At 47.3% G+C, this 27,809-nt stretch overlaps 1 protein-coding gene across 1 annotated transcript; it reads right to left on the minus strand.

Annotated features, from left to right (window-relative positions):
* Window positions 1-3,584: 3,584 nt before the first annotated feature.
* LOC112892681 (peroxidase 5-like) lies at window positions 3,585-27,679 on the minus strand. Its single transcript, XM_025959812.1, has 4 exons — window positions 27,429-27,679; window positions 17,264-17,290; window positions 3,752-3,964; window positions 3,585-3,605 (listed from the first exon to the last, which is right to left on the minus strand). Exons 1-4 carry the CDS (start codon window positions 27,648-27,650, stop codon window positions 3,585-3,587), a joined length of 483 nt encoding a protein of 160 aa, XP_025815597.1. The 5' UTR covers window positions 27,651-27,679.
* Window positions 27,680-27,809: the final 130 nt, after the last annotated feature.

Raw genomic sequence — 27,809 nt, forward strand, 5'->3', positions numbered from 1 at the left:
TACGAGCACACCAACGGCAATTCACACAGAAATGCCATCCATCCCGTCCGACTCGTTTCTCAAATCCACATTTTTACCCCTTCCCACACACACGCATTTTCTTTATAAAATCAGGTGGTCAAGGTATGGTTGTCACAACAAGGGTGGCTATCCTACCATGGTTACGGCACGCAAAACCATGCAATTTTATAAAACAGGCCATCGGGTTGTGTTTATAAAAATTAGGACAAGAACATGCATCAAAGGGCGGAATTGAACTTGCCATCGTCAAACTCTTGCGAGAAGTCCTGATCGAAGCACTGTCCCTCGGGCTCGGGGTCGCGGTACTGGTCCTCGTTCGCTTGATCACAGTCGGGACCTTCCTCGTTCACTCCGTATCCTACGACGCAATCAAATAGGCACACAATCAAGCACAATAAGTAAAAGCTTTTATTGTCGAGCTCAAATCGGAAATAATTTAGTTACGGAGTTAGGGGTAATATTTTTGGGTGGTTTCTTATTGGCATGGCTAAAACTATACTAGAAAGGGTGTGGTAAAGTTTTGGGTCAATCGGAGGTTGTTTCACACATAAAATGACACGCTAAAGGGAGTTTTAGGGCTTAAACGGGGGTTCAGGGGCCTATTCATAATTATATAAAGAGATTAGGGGCTTATTTGCGAATTCTATAAACATCCAGGGTATGCTAAAGGATGTCAAATATATTTGGGTTTACATAATGGAGGGGCTTTGTTTGAAATATTAAAAGGAGCAGGGTTATTTAGCAAAGAGAAGTAACTAAAGGAGGGGGGGGGTTCTTTTTGAAGAATACAGGAAAGGGCAGGGGGCCATGGGCAAAATCGCCCCTTCTTCTTCCTCCCCCTCACCGCGTGAAACAGAGGAGGGATGGGGGCTCGGCCGGCCCCCAAATCCGGCGGTCCTAGGGCCTAATTGGCTCGGGCGTGTGGGGGAAAAGGGGGAGGAGGAAGAGGGGGTTCGATTCCCGGCCTTACCTCGGGCCGGGGCGGCGTGAGGCGGCGGGCCGGCGGTGGCAAGCGGCGGCGGCTCGGGAGCTCGGCGGGGGCAGCGGTGGAGCGCGGGGGAGAGGCAGGGGCTGCGGTGGAGGCTTGTGGGGGGTGAGAGGCCGCGGCCGGCCTACTTATAGGCGGCCGAGCGGCACGGGGAGGCGGTGGCCGGCGGGGCGGCTCCACGGGCGGCCATTAATGGCGCCCATGGCTTGCGGCGGGGCGCGGCCGTGCACAGCCGTGCACGTGGGGGGGGGGCCGGCGGCGGTGTGCGGGCACAGGGGAGGCACGGCGGGCGAGGCGGTACAGCGGCGGGGCGGGGCAGCGACGGGCGGCACGCGCGGCACAGTGTCCGTGCACGCGTGCGCGCGCGGCGCGGCACGGTGCGGGCCAGGGCGAGGGCGTGGCGACGGACGGCGCGGCGCGGGGCACGGCGTGGCGCAGCGGGCGGCGCGGCGAAGCGCGGGCCCGAATGGGGCGCGGCAGCGGCGGACGGCGCGGCGGCCGTGCGGGCGGCGCGTGCGCGAGCGCGTCGCGGCTCGGCCGTGCGCGTGCGCGTGAAGCGCGTGCGCGCGAGGGTCGGCGGCGCGCGCGCGTACGGCGGCGTGCACGCGAGGACAGGGGCGCCAGAGGCCGGAGCGGCGTGCGGGGGTGGCGCTCGGGAGCAGAGGAGCAGGGAGAAAGAAACAGGGAGGAAGGAAGGAGAAAAAGGAAAGGGAGGAAAGAAGAAGAAGGGAAAAGAAAGAAAAGAGAAGGAAAGGAAAAAGAAAGGAATAGGGAGAAAAAGAGAAAGGAAGAAGAAGGAGGGAGGGGTGCCGGCGCCGGTCGCGGCGGTGACCGCGGCCGGTCGGCCACGCGCAGAGAAGCGCGTGGTGCGAGGAGAACGGCGAGGGGAAAAGGAAGATGCGCCGGCGCCAATCGCGGCCGCAGCCGCGGCCGGTCGGCCACGCGCGCGCGGGATTCGCGCGCTGTGTGAGATAGGACTTGCGCCGGCGCTGTTTGCGGAAGGCGGTCGCGCGCGGTTGCCGTGACGCGGTGGCGAGGGTTAAGGCGGTGCGCGCGAGCGTTGTGCGGCACAGGGCGAGGGGGGGGGGAAAAACGTAATTGGCTTGCGTCGGCTGTCAAGATGGCGGGGAAAGGTAGCGGGTTAGAGTTAGGGTTCGTCGACGACTAAGTCGTTGATCGGAATGTTTTAACGCATGTTTTAAGTTGGTAAATTTTCAGGGCGTCACAGTGGCCCCCCTTAGGTCCTCCAGCTCCTTCTGGCGCTGCTCCTTTTCTTTGCCCAGCGTCTTAATTTGTTGAAGGCAGTCGACGAACTGTTGTTTAGTATCGGCAATCACCTTCTGCAGCCTCTCGACGTCATCTGTACGGTGATACAGCATATTCTTCACGTTAGTAAGCAACTCTTCTTTATATGTTAAGAGTTTCCTAAGCTCTGCGATGAAGACATTTTTCAGAAATCAAGACAAATTCTAAGAGAAAGTACTCGAGCGAGGAAAGGACTTGCCTTGGTGCGCCTTTTCCTGCTCCTTAAGCTGTTCTTGGAGCTCGGAGTTGGACTTCTCAAGATTGTGGAGATTGTTCTTGAGAAGCCATGTTTCTCGTGTCCACTCCTGCTTTAGCTTGTCGAGTTCCCTCTGAAATACATGTTCTTTCGGTGTTCTTCTGATATACATTGATCCTTTGCTTGGAGTTCCCGGAGGCCACTCTCGACTGCTTTCAGCTTCTCAGATTTTTCTTGGGAGAGTTTGGCCACATCCTCCATAAGGGGGAAGACTAAGACAAGCAACTCGACAAAGCACAATGGCAGAAGAGCAGTCATGCCTTACCAGGGTAAATTTGTACATCTCTTTGGAGATCTTCTGGAAATATCGCATGTTGTCACTCGTCAGGAGAGGATAATCCACTAGATCTTTGGTGATGATGTTCTTGTATCCTCTCCCGGACACCAGCATATCTACAGGGTTTCTTGAGGTACCCGTAGCTTCTTCGGTTGATGATTGTGGGGCATCTGCAAGTCAAAACGCATTCAGTGCATGAAGTCTGCGGTCTAAGCAGTTAGCCATGGGGGTCAGACACTTACTTGTGCTATCCACAGGAGTGGCATTAGTGGCCTCGACTTGTTCATCACCACCGGCGCTGGCTTCGGGTTGCTGGGGCTCGGGAGGTGGTGGGTCGGGCAGCGTCGTGTTCTCCTCGGGGGCTAGCGGCTCAGGGGTTGGAGTAGCCAAGACAAGCTCTGGCTTAAACCCCAAGTCAAACGCAATCCTAATGAAGCAGAATCAGTTTTCTCATCAAATCGAAAAGAACAGAAGATACATTATGAAAAAGGATATGCACTTACAGAGAAGATTTCTTCATGGCGGATTTCTTCAGTCTCAGGGCCCGTGGTTTTATAACCATGGTACTCGTTGCTGGTGGCGGGGTCACACCAGCCGATGGCGAGGTACCCACCATGGCAACGGTTATAACCCCTGCTGATGTAGTCGACGGGTCCGTCCCAGCAGTTTCTGTGGCACCACCTGCTGGAACATCATTCCCAGCGAATTCGGCCCCGACCACCTTTTAGTGCTTGGGGTCAGAAGGAGAAGCAGAGGAACTGCAAAACAGACAACGTAAGCATTAAGCATTCAAGACTTGACAATTCTAAAAAATGGCAGCTTCATACCTGGTGGGCTCGACTACGTGCGCTTTACGTTTGCGCACTACTCGATGACCCCAAGAGACTGATGGCAAGGCTTCCACCAACTCCACGGATGATCCGGAGCAGTTGTTCTTGTTCGCTTTCCCTTCAGCCGCTCTCTCCGCCAGGGGGCTCTCGCTCTCGGTCGTCTCGTCGCTGGGCAGAGCATCAGATGCTTGAGCTTTTTTCCATTCAGCTGCGGCGCTGGGAATAAGTTGATCTGGTCGTGGGATGTCGGGTTGTGGTAGATAACTCCGGTACAACTCTATGTGTCCCTGTAGAAGATTCTCAGTCAGCGGTTACAGAACAACAGAACTTATTCCAAAGTAGTCGAATACTTACTGGTTTTGGAGGATTTTATGCAGAAAACAACTCCGGGACGTAGAGAACTGTGTTCACGTCCAGCAGCACTCGCTTGACCCGGATGAGCGCGGCATCGTCAGTTAGCTCCTCTGCGCACATCCAAAGACGGGTCTTCAGCACCCATGTACTTGAAGCCTAGCGTATGGCGCTGTTGGATTGGCTGAATACGGCGTTTGAAGAATGAAAACATTACGGATGCGCCGGTCACTCCTATTTCTTTATGGGCTGCTATGATGGCTAGCAATTTATCGATCTGATCCATGTCCCCTTTGGAGAGCTCGGTGTTCCACTCTGGCCTCACGATAGGGGGTTTACCAGATCTTTCAGAGAGTTGGGGGGCATGGTTTTCGATGTAGAACCAATGGCTCTTCCATCCAGGAATATTGGAGGGGAATTTATAGGAAAGGTATCTGTCGCCGGCCTATTATCTAAGCTGGATGCCGGCGCCCCCTACGATGGATGGATTTTCGGAGGTTGGTTGCGGCTTTACCCAGAAAAGATAGTGGAAAAGATCCCAATGGGGTTCAATTCCAAGGAATGCTTCGCAAAAATGGATGAAGATAGCAATGTGGCAGATCGAGTTCGGGTTGAGGTGCTGGAGCTCAAGCCCGTAGAAATAAAGAAGGCCACGGAAGAAAGAACAAGTGGGGAGAGCCAAACCCCGTTTAGAGAAATGGTAAAATGAGATGATTTCGTCCACATTTTCCATGGGGGAAGTTGGTGAAAAAAAGGGGGCCAGTTGACAAGATTTTTCTCTTGAAGCAAACCCTCAGAAACAAGATTCAGGAGTTCGTTATTGGAGCATTTACTGTAAGTCTTCTCGTTGGATCTCTTAGGCGCCATTACCAGATCTGTTTGCCACGAGGAGCTCTGGGGCCTCAGAGAAGGGGCGGAGAGATTCGGCTAGTTTGGGGCTTGTCAAAGGGGGTGAAGGCGGAGCACGGATCTGGTTGGGGATTTAGAAATTTCTTGGTGGATTGAAGATTGAAAGCACAGGTCTTTACTTTCCGTCACCGCGGGGTTAAATAACCAGCGGTTGAAGTTGAAGAGTCATCACAGGGAATATTCGGAAGCTGAGGGGTCATTTGGTGGATTTTTTAGATAAATTATTCGATTAATCATTTTTTCAGGGTTAATTGTCCCGAAAAAAGGGGTTTTTCGAATCCCAAATCTAACTTTCATCAACTGTACCGTCGCACCAATTATTTCTCATGAGAACATTTTTTCACTGCATGCCACGACTATTGGATCCATATTTCCAAACCTTAGAGATTTGGATTCAAGGCTCGGGGGCTACGGGATACGTGGCATCGACTACTTATTTTTTGAATTTATTCGAAAAGTAAGTAAGGAAGATTCAAGACTAATGTGACCCTCAGCCTGATTATTCGATTCAACCTAAGACTCGGGGGCTACTCCATATGGAGTGCGATTTTTCATCGCACACCATACCAAAGAAGTAATTCGGGGCATGAGCACCTCATAGCTTCGATGCAGCCAAGAAAGTACTCGAAGAAGAACTTCAAGACGGAGCTTCAAAAGAAGCCGAAGACTACTTCGGAAGTACTCGAGGAGCCTGCAGTACTCAACTACGAAGAGCTCGGGGGCTTGTCAGACACGGGACTACGGGACTGTGTACATAACATAATTCATATAGGATTAGGGGATAGGACATGTCCTATACGTTGTCTATGTTTTACTCTACTCGCATGCGAAGTAGGACTAGCCGGTACAGAAGGAAGCTACTCGAGTTGTACTCGAGTACGGTTCCTAGGCTAGTGTTCGACTAGGATTCATGTAACCCTATCCTCCCAGATATATAAGGGCGGGTAGGGACCCCCTCAAAACACAACATCAACACCTAAGGCAATACAAACCACCATACAGGACGTAGGGTATTACACACATCGCGGCCCGAACCTGTCTAAACCTTGTGTTGCTTGCACCTTCGAGTTCCTGATCTCGGGGTCACCCTACCTAAAACTTACCACCTTGGGTTGTGGCAGAACCGTCTGAATTATTCCGGCTCAAGTGCACTAGTCATCGCTATACAGCCAATACTAACTCAACGCACTTCAAACGGAACAACCCATTGGTCTGTCGGGTCTCTGCCCGATACAACCACGGTTCAACAGGATCGAAGCAGGTTTACCTCGCACGAAGGCGAGTTTACATTCGCACAACAGCTCACCAACTTTAAGCCATAGAATAAGTAAACATTATTACAAACTATTTTGTAGCTGAAAGTAGTTTATACAGACATTGTTTCAAACGACAAGCTAAACAGCTTGTCCAGAGTCATAGCGGAAGAAAGTTATTAACAGCGCGACTACACGTCACAAAGTTTGACACCACGCTAAGCCCAAAACCTGGCGTCATTCCGGAGGATCACTGCCAGCCGGGGATGGAACCCATTCCACGGACCAGCCAAACGGAACAGAAAATGGCCAGGCTGGACCATCCGTTTGGTCCTCACAGGCCATACCTGAAAAATAAACTAGCAAGACTGAATAGGCTAATACTCAGCAAGACTTAACCGAGATCGAGTATACTTAGCCCATAACTAGACCTTGGAGGATTGAGAGGTTTTGGCTTTCTATTTGCTGAAAAGCAACAAAGAGTATGATCCAAAATTCATAAGCAATAGAGCTAGTATGCATAAGTTACACTCAAGATACCCTTTTGCTAAACTTTAAAATAACTCTAAAAATATTTGGTTTCAAACTGAACTCCACTAACAAAAGTTGTAGAGCTAGACTTTAGGAGTATAACAAAATTGGTTTGGCAATTTTTGGATTTTTCTACAATTTCCTATGGATTTTACAAGTTGGCTGATTTGAATTAGAGGGGGGTACTGATTTTCTACAGAAAGGCTTTTCCTATGGATTTTACAAGTTGGCTGATTTGAATTAGAGGGGGGTACTGATTTTCTACAGAAACACCTCTGGAAAGATTCAAATCCTTGCAGTTGGGTCCTTGGCCGGGCTACACAGGGATGCCGATCGGTGGTGATCAAATTCCGGCGAGGGAGCTCACCGGTGGCGAGGGGAAAGTGAGGGTAAAGGTTCAGGAGCTCACGGTGGTTACAGGGGTTGCCAGTGTTGGGGAAGAAAAGGGCCGAGGCGGCGGGTCAATGGCGAACAGAGGTGGGCGGTGGTGCTCCGAGGAACGACGACGGCGTTCTGGTGGCCGGAGGGCAGGAGGGCGGCGGGGAAGTAGCTAGGAAGCTTCCTCAGGGTGATGTGGTGCTGATGGTATGCTTGGCCGGGGCTAAGAGGCGGTGGATCGTCCGGACGACGGCGAGGTGGAGCGGCGTCGGAAGCTCGAGCTCACCGGCGCGGTGGTCCGGGCGATCTAGTGCGGGAGAACGAAATTTGGCAGGCTTGTGAGCTTCAGTGGGTTGCGGTGGTGCTGTTAGAGCACTGAATCGAGGGTGGGAAGCGGCGGAGGCGGCTGTCAACGGTGAGCCGAGGCAGAGGTGGGGCTCCGGCGAGGTGTAGTGCTCGGGAAGAAGAAAGGCAACGGAAATGTGAGTGCGTGAAGGCAAGAGTGAGTTCGTGGAGAGCTCAGGGATGTGTTTTAGGTCCAGAAGAAGGCACGGGCGTGCGGGAACAGCTGCTGGCAAGCCGGCGGCACGCGTGGAGGCTCGGGCAATGGCGGCGCGATGTGGAGAAGCAGGGAGAGGGGCAGCGCGGGGTGGGGAGTGGCGGGCGCAGTGCTGGGGCGGCACGTGGCGTGAAGAGAGGCGGCGCGGGGTAGCTGGTGCTCGGGATACGGTCGGCGAGGGCAGCGGGATCACGAGCGCGGGGCAGAGCAGAGGGGGACTGGAGGTAGATGAAGGAGGACTCATCTGCAATTTAGCAAAAGTGCAGGGACTCCACTGTAAAGCCGTGTTAACTTTCAAAACCATAGCTCAAATGAAAATGTGCCCAAAAGCAAAAGTGTGGAGCTCAATAAGATCTAAAACTTTGCTTTAAGGTTCAGTTTCAAAAGAGTTAAGGATTTGAATTTAACTTAAAACTTGGCACAATTTTAAACTTCAGAGAAATCCTATTTAAAATCTACACTCCACTTGAATCCTTTGGGGTAGTTTCACCTCTATTTGTGGTTTAAAGGTAAGTTCTTGCCTTTTTGCAAAACAACCTTCATATGTTTTGATTTTACCTCCCATTCTCTCCTATTTTGCACCAAGGGACTTAAATTTTTCAGAATTATAAAAAGATCCTTTTGCCTTTGCTTTAAAGTTTTAGCATACATACAAAAGACCAAACATACACACTTTATACTAGAATCTAGTGTGGTTTAATTCTAAATACCTAAATGTCACAACCTTCCCCCCTAAAAAGAATCTCATCCCGAGATTCCGGAACAGAATGGAATTGATCGATCAGATTTGGGAGTTGGCTTGAAGGAAGTCTGGAAAGTTTTTCTGAAGATATGACTTGATTTTCCAAGTCGCTTCTTCTTCAATATGATGATCCCACTGAATTTTGAACATCTTGATGGTCTCTTTTCTAGTACTTCTCTCTTTGGTGTCTAGCACTCTGATCGGATGTTCGGTATAAGTTAGATCAGATTCGATTTCGATGGCTTGGGGATCGATGATCTCGATAGGAACTTTGACACACTTCCTAAGTTGATATATATGGAATATATTATGAATGGCCGCTAGTTGAGGAGGAAGTTGAAGACGATAAGCTACGGGTCCACAAACTTCGATAATCTCAAAGGGTCCAATATATCGAGGGGCAAGTTTTCCTTTTACACCGAACCGTTGAATACCTCGAGTAGGAGATACTTGAAGATACATGAAGTCTCCAACCTAGAATTGTAACGATCTTCTTCGTATGTCAGCGTAGCTTTTCTATCGAGATTGGGCTGCTTTTAGATTATTCTGAATAGTCTTCACCTTTTCCTCTGCTTCAGTGACAAGGTCGGGTCCAAAAATCTTACGCTCGTCGATTTGTGACCAACTCAAAGGAGTTCGGCAACGGCGACCGTACAATGCTTCGAACGGAGCCATCTTGAGACTTGTTTGATAACTGTTGTTGTAAAAAAACTCTGCCAATGACAAGCATTTGTCCCAATTCTTGTCGTACTGAAGTACGCAGGCTCTAAGCATATCTTCTAAAATCTGATTTATCCTTTCTGTTTGTCCGTCTGTCTGAGGATGATATGCGGCGCTTCAGATTTTTAGTTCCAAGAGCATGTTGAAGTTGCTCCCAGAATCGAGCAATGAATTATGCTCGATGATCATAAATGATCGTCTTAGGTACTCCATGAAGACGAACGGTTTGATCCAGATAGATCTCAGCATACTTTTTGGCATTGTAAGTAGTATGCACGGGAAGGAAATCGGCGGTCTTGGTTAATCAATCAACGATTACCCAAATAGAGTCATGCCTTTGGGAGGTGTTGGTAAGCCAACGATAAAATCCATACTGATATCCTCTCACTTCCAAGAAGGAATGGGTAGAGGTTGAAGAACACCAGCAGTTTTTAAATGACTGGCCTTAATTCTTTGGCAAATGTTACACTACGAGACATATTTTGCAATTTCTTGCTTCATACGAGTCCACCAAAAGTTCTGTTTCAAATCCTGGTACATCTTGGTACTACCAGGGTGCATAGAGAATTTGGACAGATGAGTCTCGTCCAAAATTTGCTTACGAAGCCTATGGTTCTTGGGTACAACCGTTGAACCATAGAACTCCTTCATGATCTACTCGAAAGCACTTATACTTTCCTTCTCTTTGTGCTAACTTCTGCTTGATGATTCTGACCCCTTTATTATGATATTGTGCCAGAATGATGTTATCCCTAAGTGTAGCTGCAATTGAGAGATGGTTCAAGCTACCTTGAGGAGTGATCTCAAGATTGAGCTTCCTCATCTCCCAACAAAGAGTCTCATTGAAAGCTTCTACTGACAAGCAAGAGCAATGTGCCTTGCGACTAAGTGCATTCGCGACGACATTGGCCTTGCCTGGATGATAGTGTACTTCCAGATCATAATCTTTAATAAGCTCTAGCCAGCGTCTTTGCCTCATATTTAAATCTGCTTGCATGAAGATGTACTTGAGGCTTTTATGATCAGTATAGATATGGCACTTTGTACCCATCAGATGATGTCTACAAATTTTAAGTGCATGGATGACAGCTGCGAGTTCAAGATCATGAGTAGGATAGTTCTATTCATGAGTTTTGAGTGCTCATGATGCATAAGCAATCACTCGGTTGTCTTGCATAAGCACACAAACAAGTCCGATTCCAGAAGCATCACAATTGATGTCAAAAGGTTTGGAAACATCCGGTTGAGCTAGAACTGGGGCAGTAGTAAGATGTGCTCTGAGGGTGTGGAATGCATCTTCATATTTCTGATTTCAGGAGAATTTAACTCCTTTCTTTAGTAGTTCAGTCATAGGCTTGGCTATTTTAGAAAAGTCAGGGATGAAACGGCGATAATAGCCAGCTAGACCAAGAAAACTATGGATTTGATGGACTGACATTGGAGGCTTCTAGTCCAGCACTTCTTGAACTTTACTGGGATCAACGGATATATCGTCACTGGAGATGGTATATCCCAGAAATTTAATGGTATCCAACCAAAATTCGCATTTGGAGAATTTGGCGTATAAGTGGTGGTCTCTTAAACTCTGAAGAACAACATGAAGATGTTTCGCATGGTCTTTTCGATCTTTGGAATAAATCAAAATGTCATCAATGAAGACCACTACAAATTTGTTGAGTTCTTGCATGAAGACAGAGTTCATGAGATACATGAAATATGCTGGTGCATTGGTAAGACCAAATGATATGACCAGATATTTGTAGAGTCCATATCGGGTGGAAAAGGCTGTTTTTGGAATGTCACTCGACCTGATCTTGATCTGATGATATCCGGAGCGGAGGTCAATCTTAGAGAATACTTTGGCTCCGGCTAACTGATCAAACAAAATGTCAATGCGAGGCAGAGGATATTTGTTTTTAATGGTTCCCGCATTGAGGGGACGATAATCTACACATAGCCTTAAGCTATTATCCTTTTTCTTCATGAATAGGGCAGGACAACCCCATGGTGAAGCACTTGGATGAATGAAACTCTTATCAAAAAGGTCCTGAAGTTGGATTTTTAACTCTGCCAGCTCATTGGGTGGCATCCGATACGGCCCTTTAGAGATGGGGCTGTGCCGGGTTGTAGTTCTATGATAAACTCGATATCCCTGTCCGGGGGCATTCCAGGCAAATCATCTGGAAAAACATCTGGGTATTCACAAACAATAGGGATGTCCTTTATCTTGATCCCTTCTACAGCATAGGCACAAGAGTTATTGCATTCCCGTTGTGGAAGATAGAGGCTAGTAGCTTCATGATCAGGTGAATCTATCTCCACAGCTCGGGAAAAGATATCTAATGACACTCGGTGCCTAGTCATCCAATCCATGCCTAGGAGGGCATCCATTCCTTCTAGGTCCAATAACAGTAAATCTGTTTTTATCACATTGCTACCCAACTGAATTGGTACCTTCCTATAAATTTGATTTGATGAAATTTTACCGCCGGGAGTCACTATCATATAGGCTTCCTTAGTAGGATAGAGATCCAGGCCTATTTTGTCCATATTTTAAACTGATAAAACTATGGGTTGCACCAGAATTGAAAAGTATAATCACGGGTTGATGATTTATAGAGAAAGTACCCGTCATTATTGGCGCACCCTCGGGGAGTTCGGAGAGAGTTGTGAAATTCACCCTCCCTTGGCGGACTTGTACCACCTACTTCTTGACTTTGCCCTTGTTGTTTGGGCCGGAGGTTTGCCCTTGGAAAGATCTTCTGGGTTGAGGGCAATCCTTAATGAAATGGGACAGGCTGCCACAGTTGAAACAACGATTGTTGTTGTTTCCTTGATTGGATGGCGGAAAGCTCAGCCGCGGGTGTTGCTGCTGTTGCTGCTGGGGTTGTGGTGTCGGTGGTCGATTGAATCGAGCCTGCGGGGGTGGCCTGGCTACCCATCTGCCTGGTAGATTATTTCGGGGCGGGGCTCGGGTAGCAGTGTTCTGGACCAACCGATACCTTGGCGGTTGTGCAATTGAGGGTCCCGTGGGTGTCTTCCGTTTCTTTTCTGCCCGGTGGGCTGAGATGCAATCCTCTTGGGTAATGGCCATATTGACCAATTCGTTGGAGTTGTCGGCCCTTACCAGATTCAGCCGTTCCTTAAGCTTTGTGTTTAGGCCTTGACGGAAGCAATCTCGTTTGCAGGCGTCAGTGTCCGCATGATAACCTGCGTACTGGCACAGATGATTGAAGACCTGTGCATATTGCATGACAGTGCGGGTTCCCTGAGTCAATGTCAGGAATTCATTGAGCTTCCACTCAATGAGTCCCTCTGGAATGTGGTGCGCTCTGAAAGCGGTCCAGAATTCATCCCATGTGACGACATGACCAGCCGGCTGCATGGCATAGTAATGGTCCCACCACATGCGGGCGGTGCCGCGAAGTTGGTGAGCTGCGAAGAGTGCCTTGTTCGTGTCTGAGCAGGGTGCAGACAACAATGCGAACTTAGACTCCATAGTGCGGAGCCATGCGTCAGCGTCAAGGGGCTCGTTTGCTTTATGGAACAATGGGGGCTGAGTGCTGAGAAAGTCTTGGTAACTAGCCGATGGATGTTCATCATGACCTCGGGACTGGTGATGAAATTGGCCCATCTGAGCCTGTACTAGCTGATTCAGAAGTTTCGTCTGTCGTGCCATGACTTCCGCTAGGTTTGGCGGGGCTGGTGGCGGTTGTTGGGAACCGCTAGCTTGGTCAGGCCAGAAACCTTCCGGGGTTCCACGTGTAGCTCCAACCATCTGAAATAAAGGAGATGTCCATTATTAACAACATGTCCTTACTTCTATTTTCAGAAGATGTACTGCTGCTAAACAAATATGTAATTCACATGTTCTGTTCAACCAACTCATTCCAGGTGCAAAGATATTGAAACAAGATAACAGAACATGAGGCTTAGGTTACAAAGTAGACACTGGTTGTCCTTAACATATTACATCAGGGTGGTTCGATTGCTACAGGTCAAGCCATATGTACACATGCCACATATATTACAGCAAGTGGCTTTGGGTCCAGGTAGACTACTCACTACCTATGTCACATCATTCTACACTAGTTACATCTGAACGATCGACGATTTGGGTGAACTAGAAATCGTCGAGGTCACCTACGGAGGACTGGCTGCCGGAAGAGGAGTGATATGTCTGAGGATTAGGCTCTGGGTTTCTGTGCTCAGAGTCGAGATCAGAAACTCACTCAATTTCCTCCGGTTCTTCTTCTTCGCCTTCAGGTGCTTCCGGTACAACAGGAGGTACTGGCTGCTGCTGAAGTTCATTGATGTGAGCATGGACGTCGTCAACCTCAAGGATAAGGTCGTGGATTTGCTCCTGGAGGAACTCAATAATCATGTTACGTTGAGTGATTATCGCATCACTCTCATTGATCTGATCCTCCCGATGGACAATGGTCTCATCCCACTCCGCAATAATTTCCTCCTTCTCCGTGACCAAGGCTTGAAACCCTTCGATCTGAGTAACCTGTCGATTAGCATTTCTGTAGTGACCTTGAGCTATACTAGTCAACAGACCCATCCCGCGGTGTAGTAGGATCTGATAGTGGTGCTAGGCACTCATAAACCTGATGGTACCACGGAGCGTCTCTTCGGCTGAATCTCCCAACATGTGGCCATAATGGGCTATCCTGAAATTCCACTCAGGATCACTAGAATCTATGGCAGGGAATAGGCCGATAGGATACCTGGCAACCTCCATGGGATGCTGATTGCAGAAAGTTTGGATGGCCTCAAAAGCTGCGGTCTCAATGGTGTCGACGAGACGATAACCAACCACATAGACCTCGATGGGCTGCCACTGAGAGCGGAAAGGATGCTGAGGAATGGTCATCTTGACTCTGCACCGAGGAACACCTTCCTTCCTATACTCCACTCCATCATACTGTGGGTGCTCGGTGTAGAAGAATATCCTAAGTGATTCCCATAAAAGACGGGGAAAACCCTCCCAGTGCAAGGCATTAGTATGGAGATGCCCTGCATGATCCCAAGAGACGTTTGAAGGAGCCGCCATCTGAAGCAAGAATTCAAATGGTGAGATTTTGAAGGATGTCGAAAACTCAACTAAGGCTAGCATAAAAATCCTATTGAAACCATACTAGAGATAGACAATACTCTACATGTCCTTAAAAGAACAACACATTCATTGTATTCACCTTGCTTGATGATGGATTATGCATGCACGTACTATTCGACCTTACAACCATAACAATTACCAAATATCTTTGGACTTACGTGGTTAATTTCGGTGGCATAATACATACGTCTCTCACTAATAACTAATCGATAAGTCCTATCCGTCTTAACCTCTTAATCGGGGTTAGAGTACCTACAGAAGATCACATTTATATAACATGAACCTCTCATGGCAGCACGACATGAAAGTGTCCCCAAATAGTATTGTTCACTATAGAAACAGTATCCGTACAATTTTCGCCATACGGACAATGTTAACATATGTTACATCTGCAACGTATTCACGGGGGGTACCGTATAAAACGGGGGTACGAATAGCAATCACCATACCCTGTGCCGAACCATATACTCCCGATATGATCAACCAATCATTGATATATTGGCAGCATCTCAAGTAAGCCACTGCTTTAGAAACAGCGTTCAGTTCGCATCACCAACGCGAAGGCCAATCTCCCTCAGTTGGCTGAGGATCCTTGCCTTCTTACCTTCTTGTCTCAACGTTGAGGAACACAACAATATGAATAGATATCTTAGGGTTGGTTATGCTTGAAAATAAGTTTTGACAGAAGGTAGTGCAGCAAGTTAGAGCTGAACATGTGGCCTAGCGTATGGCGCTGTTGGATTGGCTGAATCCGGCGTTTGAAGAATGAAAACATTACGGATGCGCCGGTCACTCCTATTTCTTTATGGGCTGCTATGATGGCTACCAATTCATCGACCTAATCCATATCCCCTTTGGAGAGTTCGGTGTTCCACTCTGGCCTCACGACAGGGGGTTTACCAGATCTTTCAGAGAGTTGGGGGGGCATGGTTTCCGATGTAGAACCAATGGCTCTTCCATCCAGGAATATTGGAGGGGAATTTATAGGAAAGGTATCTGTCGCCGGCCTATTGTCTAAGTTGGATGCCGGCGCCCCCTACGATGGATGGATTTTTGGAGGTTGGTTGCAGCTTTACCCGGAAAAGATAGCGGAAAAGATCCCAATGGGGTTCAATTCCAAGGAATGCTTCGCAAAAATGGATGAAGATAGCAATGTGGCAGATCGAGTTCGGGTTGAGGTGCTGGAGCTCAAGCCCGTAGAAATAAAGAAGGCCACGGAAGAAAGAACAAGTGGGGAGAGCCAAACCCCGTTTAGAGAAATGGTAAAATGAGATGATTTCGACCACATTTTCCATGGGGGAAGTTGGCGAAAAGAAGGGGGCCAGTTGACAAGATTTTTCTCTTGAAGCAAACCCTTAGAAACAAGATTCAGGAGTTCGTTATTGGAGCATTTACTGTAAGTCTTCTTGTTGGACCTCTTGGGCACCATTACCAGATCTGTTTGCCACGAGGAGCTCTAGGGCCGCAGAGAAGGGGCGGAGAGATTCGGCTAGTTTGGGGCTTGTCAAAGGGGGTGAAGGCGGAGCACGGATCTGGTTGGAGATTCAGAAATTTCTTGGCGGATTGAAGATTGAAAGCACGGGTCTTTACTCTCCGTCACCGCGGGGTTAAATAACCAGCGGTTGAAGTTGAAGAGTCATCACAGGGAATATTCGGAAGATGAGGGGTCATTTGGTGGATTTTTTAGATAAATTATTCGATTAATTATTTTTTAGGGTTAATTGTCCCGAAAAAAGGGGTTTTTCGAATCCCAAATCTAACTTTCATCAACTGTACCGTCGCACCAATTATTTCTCATGAGAACATTTTTTCACTGCATGCCACGACTATTGGATCCATATTTCCAAACCTTAGAGATTTGGATTCAAGGCTCGGGGGCTATGGGATACGTGGCATCAACTACTTATTTTTCGAATTTATTCGAAAAGTAAGTAAGGAAGATTCAAGACTAATGTGACCCTCAGCCTGATTATTCGATTCAACCTAAGACTCGGGGGCTACTCCATATGGAGTGCGATTTTTCATCGCACACCATACCAAAGAAGTAATTCGGGGCATGAGCACCTCATAGCTTCGATGCAGCCAAGAAAGTACTCGAAGAAGAACTTCAAGACGGAGCTTCAAAAGAAGCCGAAGACTACTTCGGAAGTACTCGAGGAGCCTGCAGTACTCAACTACGTAGAGCTCGGGGGCTTGTCAAACCCGGGACTACGGGACTGTGTAGATAACGTAATTCATACAGGATTAGGGGATAGGATATGTCCTATACTTTGTCTATGTTTTACTCTACTCGCATGCGAAGTAGCTACTCGAGTTGTACTCGAGTACGGTTCCTAGGCTAGTGTCGGACTAGGATTCATGTAACCCTATCCTCCCGGATATACAAGGGCGGGCAGAGACCCCCTCAAAACATAACATCAACACCCAAAGCAATACAAACCACCATACAGGATGTAGGGTATTACGCACATCGCGGCCCGAACCTGTCTAAACCTTGTGTTGCTTGCACCTTCGAGTTCCTGATCTTGGGGTCACCCTACCTAAAACTTACCACCTCGGGTTGTGGCAGAACCGCCTGAATTATTCCGGCTCAAGTGCGCTAGTCATCGCTATACAGCCGATACTAACTCAACGCACTTCAAACGAAGCAACCCATTGGTCTGTCGGGTCTCTGCCCGATACAACCATAGTTCAACAGGATCGAAGCATGTTTACCTCGCACGAAGGCGAGTTTACAATCGCACAACAGCTCAACAACTTTAAGCCATAGAATAAGTAAACATTATTACAAACTATTTTGTAGCTGAAAGTAGTTTATACAGACATTGTTTCAAACGACAAGCTAAACAGCTTGTCCAAAGTCATAGCGGAAGAAAGTTATTAACAGCGCGACTACACGTCGCAAAGTTTGACACCACGCTCAGCCCAAAACCTGGCGTCATTCCGGAGGGTCACTGCCAGTCGGGGACAGATCCCATTCCATGGACCAGCCAAACGGAATAGAAAATGGCCAGGCTGGACCATACGTTTGGTTCTCATAGGCCATACCTGAAAAATAGACTAGCAAAACTGAGTAGGCTAATACTCAGCAAGACTTAACCGAGATCGAGTATACTTAGCCCATAACTAGACCATGGAGGATTGAGAGGTTTTGGCTTTCTTTTTGCTGAAATGCAACAAAGAGTATGATCTAACTTGCATATTTTAGCTTTCATATTCTAGCTGCATTATCCATTCTAGGTAAGCCCTTATACTAGACAAGCAAGGTAGAGCTTATCATCCATCAAGGTTACTCCAATAATAGTTACTGTTCTTACTCTATGTGGCAGAAGGAATAAGCAGTCTTAATCTCCGCGAGAAACGGATGATTCTGAATCGAATTTCCAAACCTTGCAAGGGTAAACCTAACTCACACGCTCAGAACATCCAATGATCATTCCGAAGCAACCGTTTGCCTTTCATTCCAACTCGTGGATCAGGGCCACCACAAGCGACTGTAGGACCATACGCACATCCAATGTGTAGGACATACGTCTGTAGCATGACTACATGACCGTACTCCTGTCTGCTGCGCGGAACATACTCCCGCACGTCGGTGTGTGTGAAAAACTAAATTACGAGTGGTGGGAGGTATATCCACTCCTCAGGCCGATTGGTTACTAGGCTTACCGCTTTCCATATTTCACGGCATGTGGCTAGTACTTTCAAACACTTAACCACAGCTACCACACGCTGCGACCTTATCAATTTTTATCCACACAGTCGGGGTAACCTTTCAAGTCATGATACTGCACATGACCCCGTCCATCATCCTTATAGTGATTGCAGAATAGTAAACATTCAACTCTTATATCGCGCGAGTGACCGGAAATCACTCGACTTCTGCCGGTCCTATTAGCAGAGCATCTATTCAATAGGGACTTAGGCACAATGCATAGGTTCCTAGGATTCATGCATCTAGGGTTCCATTTCAACTCCTAGACTTAATGCATAATATATATATATAAGTATAAAATTGCATAAGTGTAGTAATTTAAAATATTGGGGTTATGCTTCGGGGCTTGCCTTCTTGAGCGGGGCTAGGGTCGGGAATGTCAAAGACTTCCGAACCTTGGTTCGGGGCTTCAGTTATAACCTCGGTGACGTTCGCAGGATCTTCAGAAAACCCTTGTTCGGGTTTCGGGACTAGTTCGTAGTCTCTGTCGTCGAGTGTCGTTGACTCTACATGATATGCAATGATTTGAATTAGAGGGTTCTGGAGTTAAGAATTTTACTTCACGATAAAGTTACAATCTAATAAATTGATAAACACAATTTCATAAAACAAGCAATTTTGAATTTAACCTTACTACTATTGGTATTCAAATTCAATTAGTTGAATTAATTGAATTAGATTAATAAGTTTGATTTCTATCTTGAAATTCACAAAGGTTATGGTCTTGAATTTTTGTGGGTAAGCTTATTCCTAGTGGATGAGCTTATTATGAATTTTTCAAAATTTTCTGAGAATAGAAACTAAAGCATTTGAATTAAGTTCAAATGTCAAGTTTAAATTCAAATCTTAGGCAAAACAGTGTTATAAATTTTTGAAAGATTTACTATGAACTACTCTATTGCAGAACATCACATGGTAAAAAGATCTAAGTATGAAAACCTTAGTAACATGCTTGAATAATTTAAACCATTTCAAGCTTGATTTGTATAAGTTTAAATTAATTCAAGCTAGGGTTTAGTACTATGAGTGAATTTTTCACACAAGCTCATTCATACCCTATACAAGCTACTCACCAAAATTCATAAGCAATAGAGCTAGTATGCATAAGTTATACTCAAGATACTCTTTTGCTAAACTTTAAAATAACTCTAAAAATATTTGGTTTCAAACTGAACTCCACTAACAAAACTGTAGGATTTGAACCTACGACATTGGGTTTTGGAGACCCACGGAAAGGGACAAGGGCGATCGTCGCTTGGCGCGAAGGCTGCTGGTTCGGTACGGTACTAAAGGTCCTCGGACTTCCAGGCGGTTTTTCCTCAATCTTCGGAGAATGCAGCGTTGGATTAGAGAAAGATTGTAGAGCTAGACTTCAGGAGTATAACAAAACTGGTTTGGCAATTTTTGGATTTTTCTACAATTTCCTATAGATTTTACAAGTTGGCTGATTTGAATTAAAGGGGGGTATTGATTTTCTACAGAAAGGCCCCTGGAAAGATTCAAATCCTTGCAATTGGGTCCTTGGTCGGGCAACACAGGGATGCCGATCGGTGCCGATCAAATTCCAGCGAGGGAGCTCACCGGCGGCGAGGGGAAAGTGAGGGGAAAGGTTCAGGAGCTCACGGCGGTCACAGGGGTGGCCGGTGTTGGGGAAGAGAAGGGTTGAGGCGGCGGGTCAACGGCGAACAGAGGCGGGCGGCGGTGCTCCGAGGAACGATGACGGCGTTCCGGTGGCCGGAGGGCAGGAGGATGGCGGGGAAGTAGCTAGGAAGCTTCCTCGGGGTGATGTGGTGCTGATGGTATGCTTGGCCGGGGCTAAGAGGCGGTGGATTGTCGGGACGACGGCGAGGCCGAGCGGCGGCGGAAGCTCGAGCTCACCGGCGTGGTGGTCCGGGCGATCTAGTGTGTGAGCTTCAGTGGGTTGCGGTGGTGCTGCTAGAGCACTGGATCGAGGGTGGGAAGCGGCGGAGGTGGCTGGCGATGGTGAGCCGAGGCAGCGGCGGGGCTCCGGCGAGGTGTAGTGCTCGGGAAGAAGAAAGGCGACGGAAATGTGAGTGCGTGAAGGCAAGAGTGAGTTCGTGGAGAGCTCAGGGATGTGTTTTAGGTCCAGAAGAAGGCACGGGCGTGCGGGAACAGCTGCTGGCAAGCCGACGGCACGCGTGGAGGCTCGGGCGACGGCGGCGCGATGTGGAGAAGCAGGGAGAGGGCCAGCGCGGGGTGGGGAGTGGCGGGCGCAGTGCTGGGGCGGCACGTGGCGTGAAGAGAGGCGGCGCGGGGCAGCTGGGGCTCGGGAAACGGTCGGCGAGGGCAGCGGGATCACGAGCGCGGGGCAGAGCAGAGGGGGACTGGAGGTAGACGAAGGAGGACTCATCTGCAATTTAGCAAAAGTGCAGGGACTCCACTGTAAAGCCGTGTTAACTTTCAAAACCATAGCTCAAATGAAAATGTTCCCAAAAGTAAAAGTGTGGAGCTCAATAAGATCTAAAACTTTGCTTTAAGGTTCAATTTCAAAAGAGTTAAGGATTTGAATTTAACTTAAAACTTGGCACAATTTTAAACTTCAGAGAAATCCTATTTAAAATCTACACTCCACTTGAATCCTTTGGGGTAGTTTCACCTCTATTTGTGGTTTAAAGGTAAGTTCTTGCCTTTTTGCAAAACAACCTTCATATGTTTTGATTTTACCTCCCATTCTCTCCCATTTTGCACCAAGGGACCTAAATTTTTCAGAATTATAAAAAGATCCTTTTGCCTTTGCTTTAACGTTTTAGCATACATACAAAAGACCAGACATACACACTTTATACTAGAATCTAGTATGGTTTAATCCTAAATACCTGAATGTCACACGGGTATACTTTTCGGTGGGCAGGCGGTAAAACACCGACAGCTTGTTCCGATACGCGATTACGAAAGAATGGTTATATAGATGATCCCTTAAAGATCCTCAAAAAACCTCCTTGAATCGGAACTTAATTTTGGTACATATCGTTGCTCGAGTAGTCCTGCAGCCTTCCTTCATGAGCTTTTTTGCAGCCTTTTTTGAGTGGGGGAGCCCCAAGGGCCCTGCGCAGGTGGATGCACTTGAAACCGAAATGATTAGAACTTGGATGGCCTCGGGCAATACCTGTGGAGGGTTTGTTCGAAGCGCTATTGCGAACTGAGCGTCCTCTTTCCTCGGGTCGATCACTCCATGTTGCATCAGGAGCATTTGGCTTGTGCTTCCAAGTTGAATTTAGGTAATCTTGAGGGATGTGATAGTTGGTGGGGCTGTAAGCTTCCATCTCGATGCGTTCTTGTTGCCTGGTGATGACGACATTGTGGGCATCTCTATCAACATTGATGAAGTTGCGGGGATCCATAGTGGAGAAGTCGTAGAAGTTGCCAGGCTGATGTTGGTGCTGTTCTGGTATGCGCTGCGTGCGTGCGGCACGCTTGGCATTCCTGTACTTGCGCCGCTCTTTTTGGACGTCGTCTTCATCTTTGATCTTCACGGTACACATGGTGTGGAGAGCATGTACAGGTAGCTCGTGATGGGCGAATGCCCCTTCTGCGTCTGGGTTTGAATCGGCTGTGTCGGAGATGTTGTCATCATCATTAATGTTGTAGTCATCCAATTGAACATGCTCCAATACTTCCTCCCCTGCATCCTGGATTTCCTCGATGAACGCCATGAACACCTCGCGATCTAGTGCTGAGTTCTTAGCGGGTTGCTCCTTTTCTCCGTCAGAGGTATTGAGGGTCCTGCCTTCCTGGAACAGGAGCTCATCAGAGTCGGTGTCGTAGAGAGGTAAGCTGATGTCGAATAGCTCTAGGGGTTCCGTGCTCTTTTGACGCACGAGCCCGCCCGACTGAGTTGATGCGATCGTTGGGCCATGGCGGCCGCTTAATAAGAGCGTTGCATTAGAAACTGAGAAGCTATCGAAGAGGGGAGCCTCCCGTTGTACGGTGGCTTCTCTTTCCCGAGTTGTAGTAGGTAATCCAAGTCCTCCAATTCGGAGAGGGGCTTAGTGACTTGATATCATAAGTTCTTAACACAAACAAAATGACGCTATTCATGGTACTTCTTTCCCACAAGCATCCATCTAATAAAGATTATTTGTTAGGTTAATAGACCATGTTTAAGATGGTGAGCATGTGGCATGGTCCATGATCCCAACTGGCCGTCCTTTTTATTGGAGTCGTTTCTCCATATGTCTCTGTGTTAGATTGCTTGAAGGGTGGTAAGCTCGATGTGGATCAAACATGAACATGAAACTTTCCAGCTACATGTATTAGCAGGAAGCAACAACTAGGCGTCGTTTCCAGAGAGATGCATGTGCAGTGGTCGCCACAAGTCAAGGTCAATGTCATCTATATATATCTGTCGTTGTAGTTGCCATACACGTACACATGCATGTCGAGCTGCCTGGGGCCAGCAACAAGTACGTACAGCCATCGAGATACATGTGCAACATCTATGAGTTGGACAGTCGGCAAGCACTAATCAAGGGTACCTAGACAAACATAAATGTGATTTGGGTTGCTAACCGGCCGTATCCATTAATTTTACATCCAGTCCATTAGTTTTCTTCGTATTATTTTTTTAAAATGACCTTATTAACTACATTTCTTACTGATGTTAGAAACTTGTTCATCCATTTACTAATATAAATGAAAACTACTCCCTCCATTCCAAATTATTATTCATTTTAGCTTTTTTAGATTTATAGATTTTAGTTATGCACCGAGATATAATATAATATATATCCGTAGATGCATAGCAAAAACTATAAATATAGAAAAGTCTAAATGACTAATAATTTGGGACGGAGGGAGTATTCAAGTACTACAAAGGAAAATATCCGACAAATAGAGCTCATATATGATGGAGACATGGAATACTTCCCTAATAGAAGTGCTGGTACCCTTTGCAAGCTGCGCCCTGCCTGAGTGCTTCTTTCTCGAAAGGGATAAAATTCTATATCTTCTGCTAAAAATGATATTCCCTTCATGTCACGACCCACAAATTAAAACCACATGGAGGAAAATTTAATTACATCAACATGAGCATCATCCAAGCATCAAGGAGCATCATATGCACTTAATTACATCATGAACATCCATTTTCTTGTATGATTTATGTGCAAGTTGTGAAGCAAGTTCAAATTCTGCTTTGTGGCCGTGCCCCCAAATATTTTATTCAAATACTAGATTTTAAATGGTGATTTTTAGATATTTTTCCTCAATTTTTGGATGTTTCCTCCGAGCCATAAAATTCTGGGAAAGTTTGGAAACTGCAGTTTTGGATGATTTATTGTGGGCAATTCTTGATGTATTTTTGAGTGTTTGATTGTTGCATTATATTCTTCGTAGTGTGTTCTTGCTTCAGTTAAAAATTGGTGAATTTTGGAGCCCGAGTAATGCAGGTTTTTGATTTTGCAAGTTGAACCGTTGCCTTTTTTCTTTTTCTCTCCTCCCGGCCCCACCTGTCTGCCTCCTCCCTCTCTCCTCCGCGCGCCCGGGCCCGCGCGTCAGCGCCTCCCTCCGCGTCCCCCGGCCCTCCGCGCCCGCCCGTTGGGCGACCGCGCGGTGGCGCACGCCGGCGGCCGCTGGCCCGTCCAGCGTGGCCGCCGCCTCCTCGTCTCCCGCGCTCGCCGCTTTCTCTTCCCCTCCCCACTTCAAATCGCGCCGTTCACCTTCTCCCCTCCAACCCTAGCCCCGCACGCCTCCGCCTCTTCCTCTCCCGGTCCGAGCCGCCGCCGCCACAATCCGCCGCCGCCGCTTCGCCTCCGCTCGATTGGCCACGCCCGCACCACCCCCTCACCCTCCTCGCTCGGTTCCGGCTGCCCGCCGCCCTTTCCTTCGCCCGCAGCCCCTCCCCCGCGACCGCCTCTTTCCGCCGCCGCCGTGCTCCGTCGCGCCACCGCTCGCCGCCTCGCTCCGCCTGCCGGCGCTGCGGGTGAGTTTCCCCGTCGCGCCGCGCCCCTCGTGCGCGCGTTGCCCCGCTCCGTTCGCCCCTCGTGGCCGCGCTCCGTCGGTCGCCGCCGCGACGTCGTGCGCGCGTGCGGGCCGCGTCGTGGGCGCGTGCTGGCGCCCCTCGTGGCAGGTCAAGGCCGCGGCCGGCCTTGACTTCGCCCGGCCCGGGGCTGGCAGCCTGGGCCCACCTGTCGGCGCCCGGGAGTGCCGGATCCGGGTGGCTCTAGCCTTTTTCCCCATGTTTCACCCCGTTATTTCATGCTGATTCTTGTAATTTGCGTAGAAAATGTTGTAGGCCTCCAAAAATTGTGAAATTTATTTTGTTTGACTCCTCTGTAATAGATCTACTTAGATAAATTGATTTTATGCATGTTAGAATCTTGTACCTTGAGTTATAGTTTATCCTTGCTAAACCAAGTTAATTGTTAATCTTATTTTGTGGTGCTCTAAAAATGTCAAACTAAATACTGTTGTGTTCCTTGTGAAATGCTCTTTCTCATGGTCCAGCTTATGTATTTGTTCCTGTACTGTTCGATAGGTTTTTAATGCGTTTTTGGTTTTGCTGCCTGCAAGCTTGTAAAATGAATAACTTTTGATAGAAAATTGATAAAATGATAAAGCCACTTTTGTTATCCTTGTTATCATGTCTTGTACCCCTGGTAATTTTATCAGGATTTTTGAAAATGTTTTGCATGGCTTTTAAGATTTAACTTGAGTTTAGCGGCTGAAATTTATAAATATCATAAGTAATTCCACAAATATGTTTTTGATGCAAACTCAACTCTCATGAGTTTATTTTGAGATCCCCTGGGTGCAGAAGTTAAATCATGTTTTATTCTTGCTATTTTGTTGCATGAGCAAGTTCGCCTTCGGGCTTAGAATCTATTTGATTGATCGAGCTTCATGTACGTTGTTTGCATGCCTCCTTGTGTTGGGTGTTACTTCATTTCCATTCCATATCATGCCATTTCTTTTCATATCATTAGCATCATCCTAATGCACACATCTCATTCATGCATTCTAGTGACCGAGACGCCGGAGGACGCACCCGTTGAGCCCACCGAGTTCGTTGAGACCGAGCCGGGAGCCGAGTGTGTTGTTGAGCAAGAAGAGAACCAAGGCAAGCAGCTAAGCATGATTCCTTGACCTATTTAACTTGCTTAAATTTAGTTAATTCACTTGGGATATCTATGCTTATGTTAAATATTTATCTATTGCATCGTTGGTCCTATTTTCATGCAATGCCCTCTCTTGATTTGTATATCCATGCCCTTGGCACACGTAGCCACTTGCAACTCATTTAACTAAATGCTTAGTCGTGCCTAGAGTTGGTAGATATCTTGTAGGGAAAATTGGAATAGGATCACTTGTTTCACCCACTTTGTGTTACCTTAAACATGTTGTCCGGTGTCGGAATGTTGGTTTGGATCGGTCTAGTTGGAAGTGTGGTTTTGGTTCGAGCGGAAGGTAGGGCCTAGAGAAAGGAGTCTCGGAGGTTTAGTCCGCTTGAACCGATTAAGGACCGTCCGTGGATGACCTTGGAAATTGAGCACTTATCGTACTACCACATATCCATTCATGGGGTGGATAAACCGAATACCCTCTAGTTCTAATCGTTGATGCACGGTCCTAGATGCGTGGCCGTGGGGCTTTGTAGAGAGGCTTAGGGGTGTCCCCGGTGGATCTAGGTAACTCTCCGCGCAAGTTAGGCGTGATGTTCAACGATTACAACTCGTCGGGAATGGTTGATGCGAGTACCCCCTCACCCAACGTGATCGGTTGGGCGAGTCGTATGGTCCTTGTGTCGTGTGGGTAAAGTTGTACACCCTTACAAGGTTAATGAATCAATTCGAATTGCCGCGCTCTCGGTTACGAGCAAGCTCTTTATCCTACAAAATCTTCGTAGAAGTTGTGGTCAAATGGTTGGTGGCATGATACGTTCCCTCTTGTTGGTGCTTAGGAATTGAGTTAGCTAATTAACTAAAATTTGAGGTGGGTTGGGCAAGCTAATTAAAATGCTAGGAGGCTAGATGGTGGAACTAGGGAGCTCATGCTTATTTAAATTACTTAACCCTAAAGCCTTTTTGTGAGCCTTCATATGCATTTTCCTTGATCTATTTATCTGTGTAAGTCTTGCGAGTACCTTTGTACTCATGTTGCTTTATTATACTAAGTTGCAGGTGAGCCGGAAGTGGTGTTTGGCCATTTCTACCCCGCCGAACCCGGCGCGGGCGAGGAATAGGCCAATATGGTCAATGGCGTCCTTGAGCAAGACGCCATTATTATTATCTATCGTTATATTTTCCGCTGCGCATCGTTCTTGGGATATCATGATAAACACTAGACTCTACGGTTTTTATCTCTTTTATGTTATTGTGAGCCCAAGGCTTGTATTCGTTATTTGAACCTTAAATTTCAGATTCGGAACCTTTCCTTAAATTAATGTTGTAATAGTTAGTTGCTTAACTTGTGTTAAAATTTGCTCTTTGTGGATCATTGGTGATGTAAGAGCTTGTGACGGTATGTGCATGTGCACGATCTTGGGCATGCGTTGGAGCACATACCGGGACTACCGGGTTTAATGTTATTTTTGGCGAAAGATTAAGTTGGTCCTTAGTAGTTTAGATGTGGCTTAACCCGTAACGCGCCATTTGTGCGAGTGCGTGTTAGCTCTCATCTTCACGATAACGACCGACGGTTTTGCTTAAAATAACATTAAATTGGGCGGTTCTCACACTTCACTCGGAAAAAGACTGCAAAATGATATTGCCGATCTGTTTTGTTCCTTGCTTTGCTGGCAGGACCTCTGCCTACTTTGGCCTTTTGAGTAACTAGCTATAGCTAGCTAGATGTGGTTTAGACTTCAGACGTGCATTTCCCGGCCGGCTACACATTTTAGCAAGGGATATGTGTGGTGCTGGCCACTATATATGCTATGCATGGTCATGGTCATAGTCATCTTTTTCGTCTGGGACCAGCAACAACTAAAGTCCCCAGAGATGCATGTGTGTAAAAGCAGCCGAGATAAATGTCCACAAGAAAGACTCGGCCAGTCGGCAGGCACTAGTCAACGATACCCACACAAAATGTAAATGAGGTTAGGATTGCTAACTGTGTCTGTATTTATCATGTACCTAATTCTTTTTAGGTGTTGTATCCATTAATAATTAGCTCATTTAAAGTTTTAAGTAATACAGATCATATATATACTCGGTGCTCGTCGAGTCGATCAGCATGAGTATCTGTTTGATTGTAAGAATAGTATAAGTGTACAACTGTGCATTACAAAACATCCATGTGTGCACTACGCCAAAATAACTCTGCGAAAAAGGTATTGCTAATCTCTGCCTTTGTGTTTCTTTCCCTTAATGTGCTTAGAACAAAGAAATCCATCGACCTCAACAAAATGCCACAAGGCGGGCAGCTTTGCAAATAAACAGCGGAAAGCCGGAAATGCAAAAGAAAAAAAAAGGGGAAGGAAGAAAAAAAAGGTATGGAGGCCACAGCACATACCCTGACGAAGCAGTCATGGAAATGCAAGCGGATGAGGCCAGCGGCGATGCCGCTGTTGTTTTTGAAGGCGGCAGCGACCGCCTGCTGCACCAGGGCCTCCGCCGACGGGCAGCTCTTGTTGTAGAACCCGAACTTGAGGCCGGCGCCTATGGCGACCGCGGGAAGGAGCGCAAGGATGGCAATAAGTGCAGCGGTGGTGAAGGAGGAGGAGAAACCCTTCATGTTGGCACTCACGGAGCTTGCTCCAGCTGCTGGTTCTTTGGCTGCCTAAGCCTTGTGTGTCATGGGGGATTATATAGCTTATAATAAAGGATGCATGAGTACATTTGTTTCCCTTGTGAAATGGATGCATGGGTAGATTTGTCAAACAACAATGTGAAA

Source organism: Panicum hallii, chromosome 5, assembly GCF_002211085.1.
Source record: "Panicum hallii strain FIL2 chromosome 5, PHallii_v3.1, whole genome shotgun sequence".
Lineage (NCBI taxonomy): Eukaryota > Viridiplantae > Streptophyta > Magnoliopsida > Poales > Poaceae > Panicum > Panicum hallii.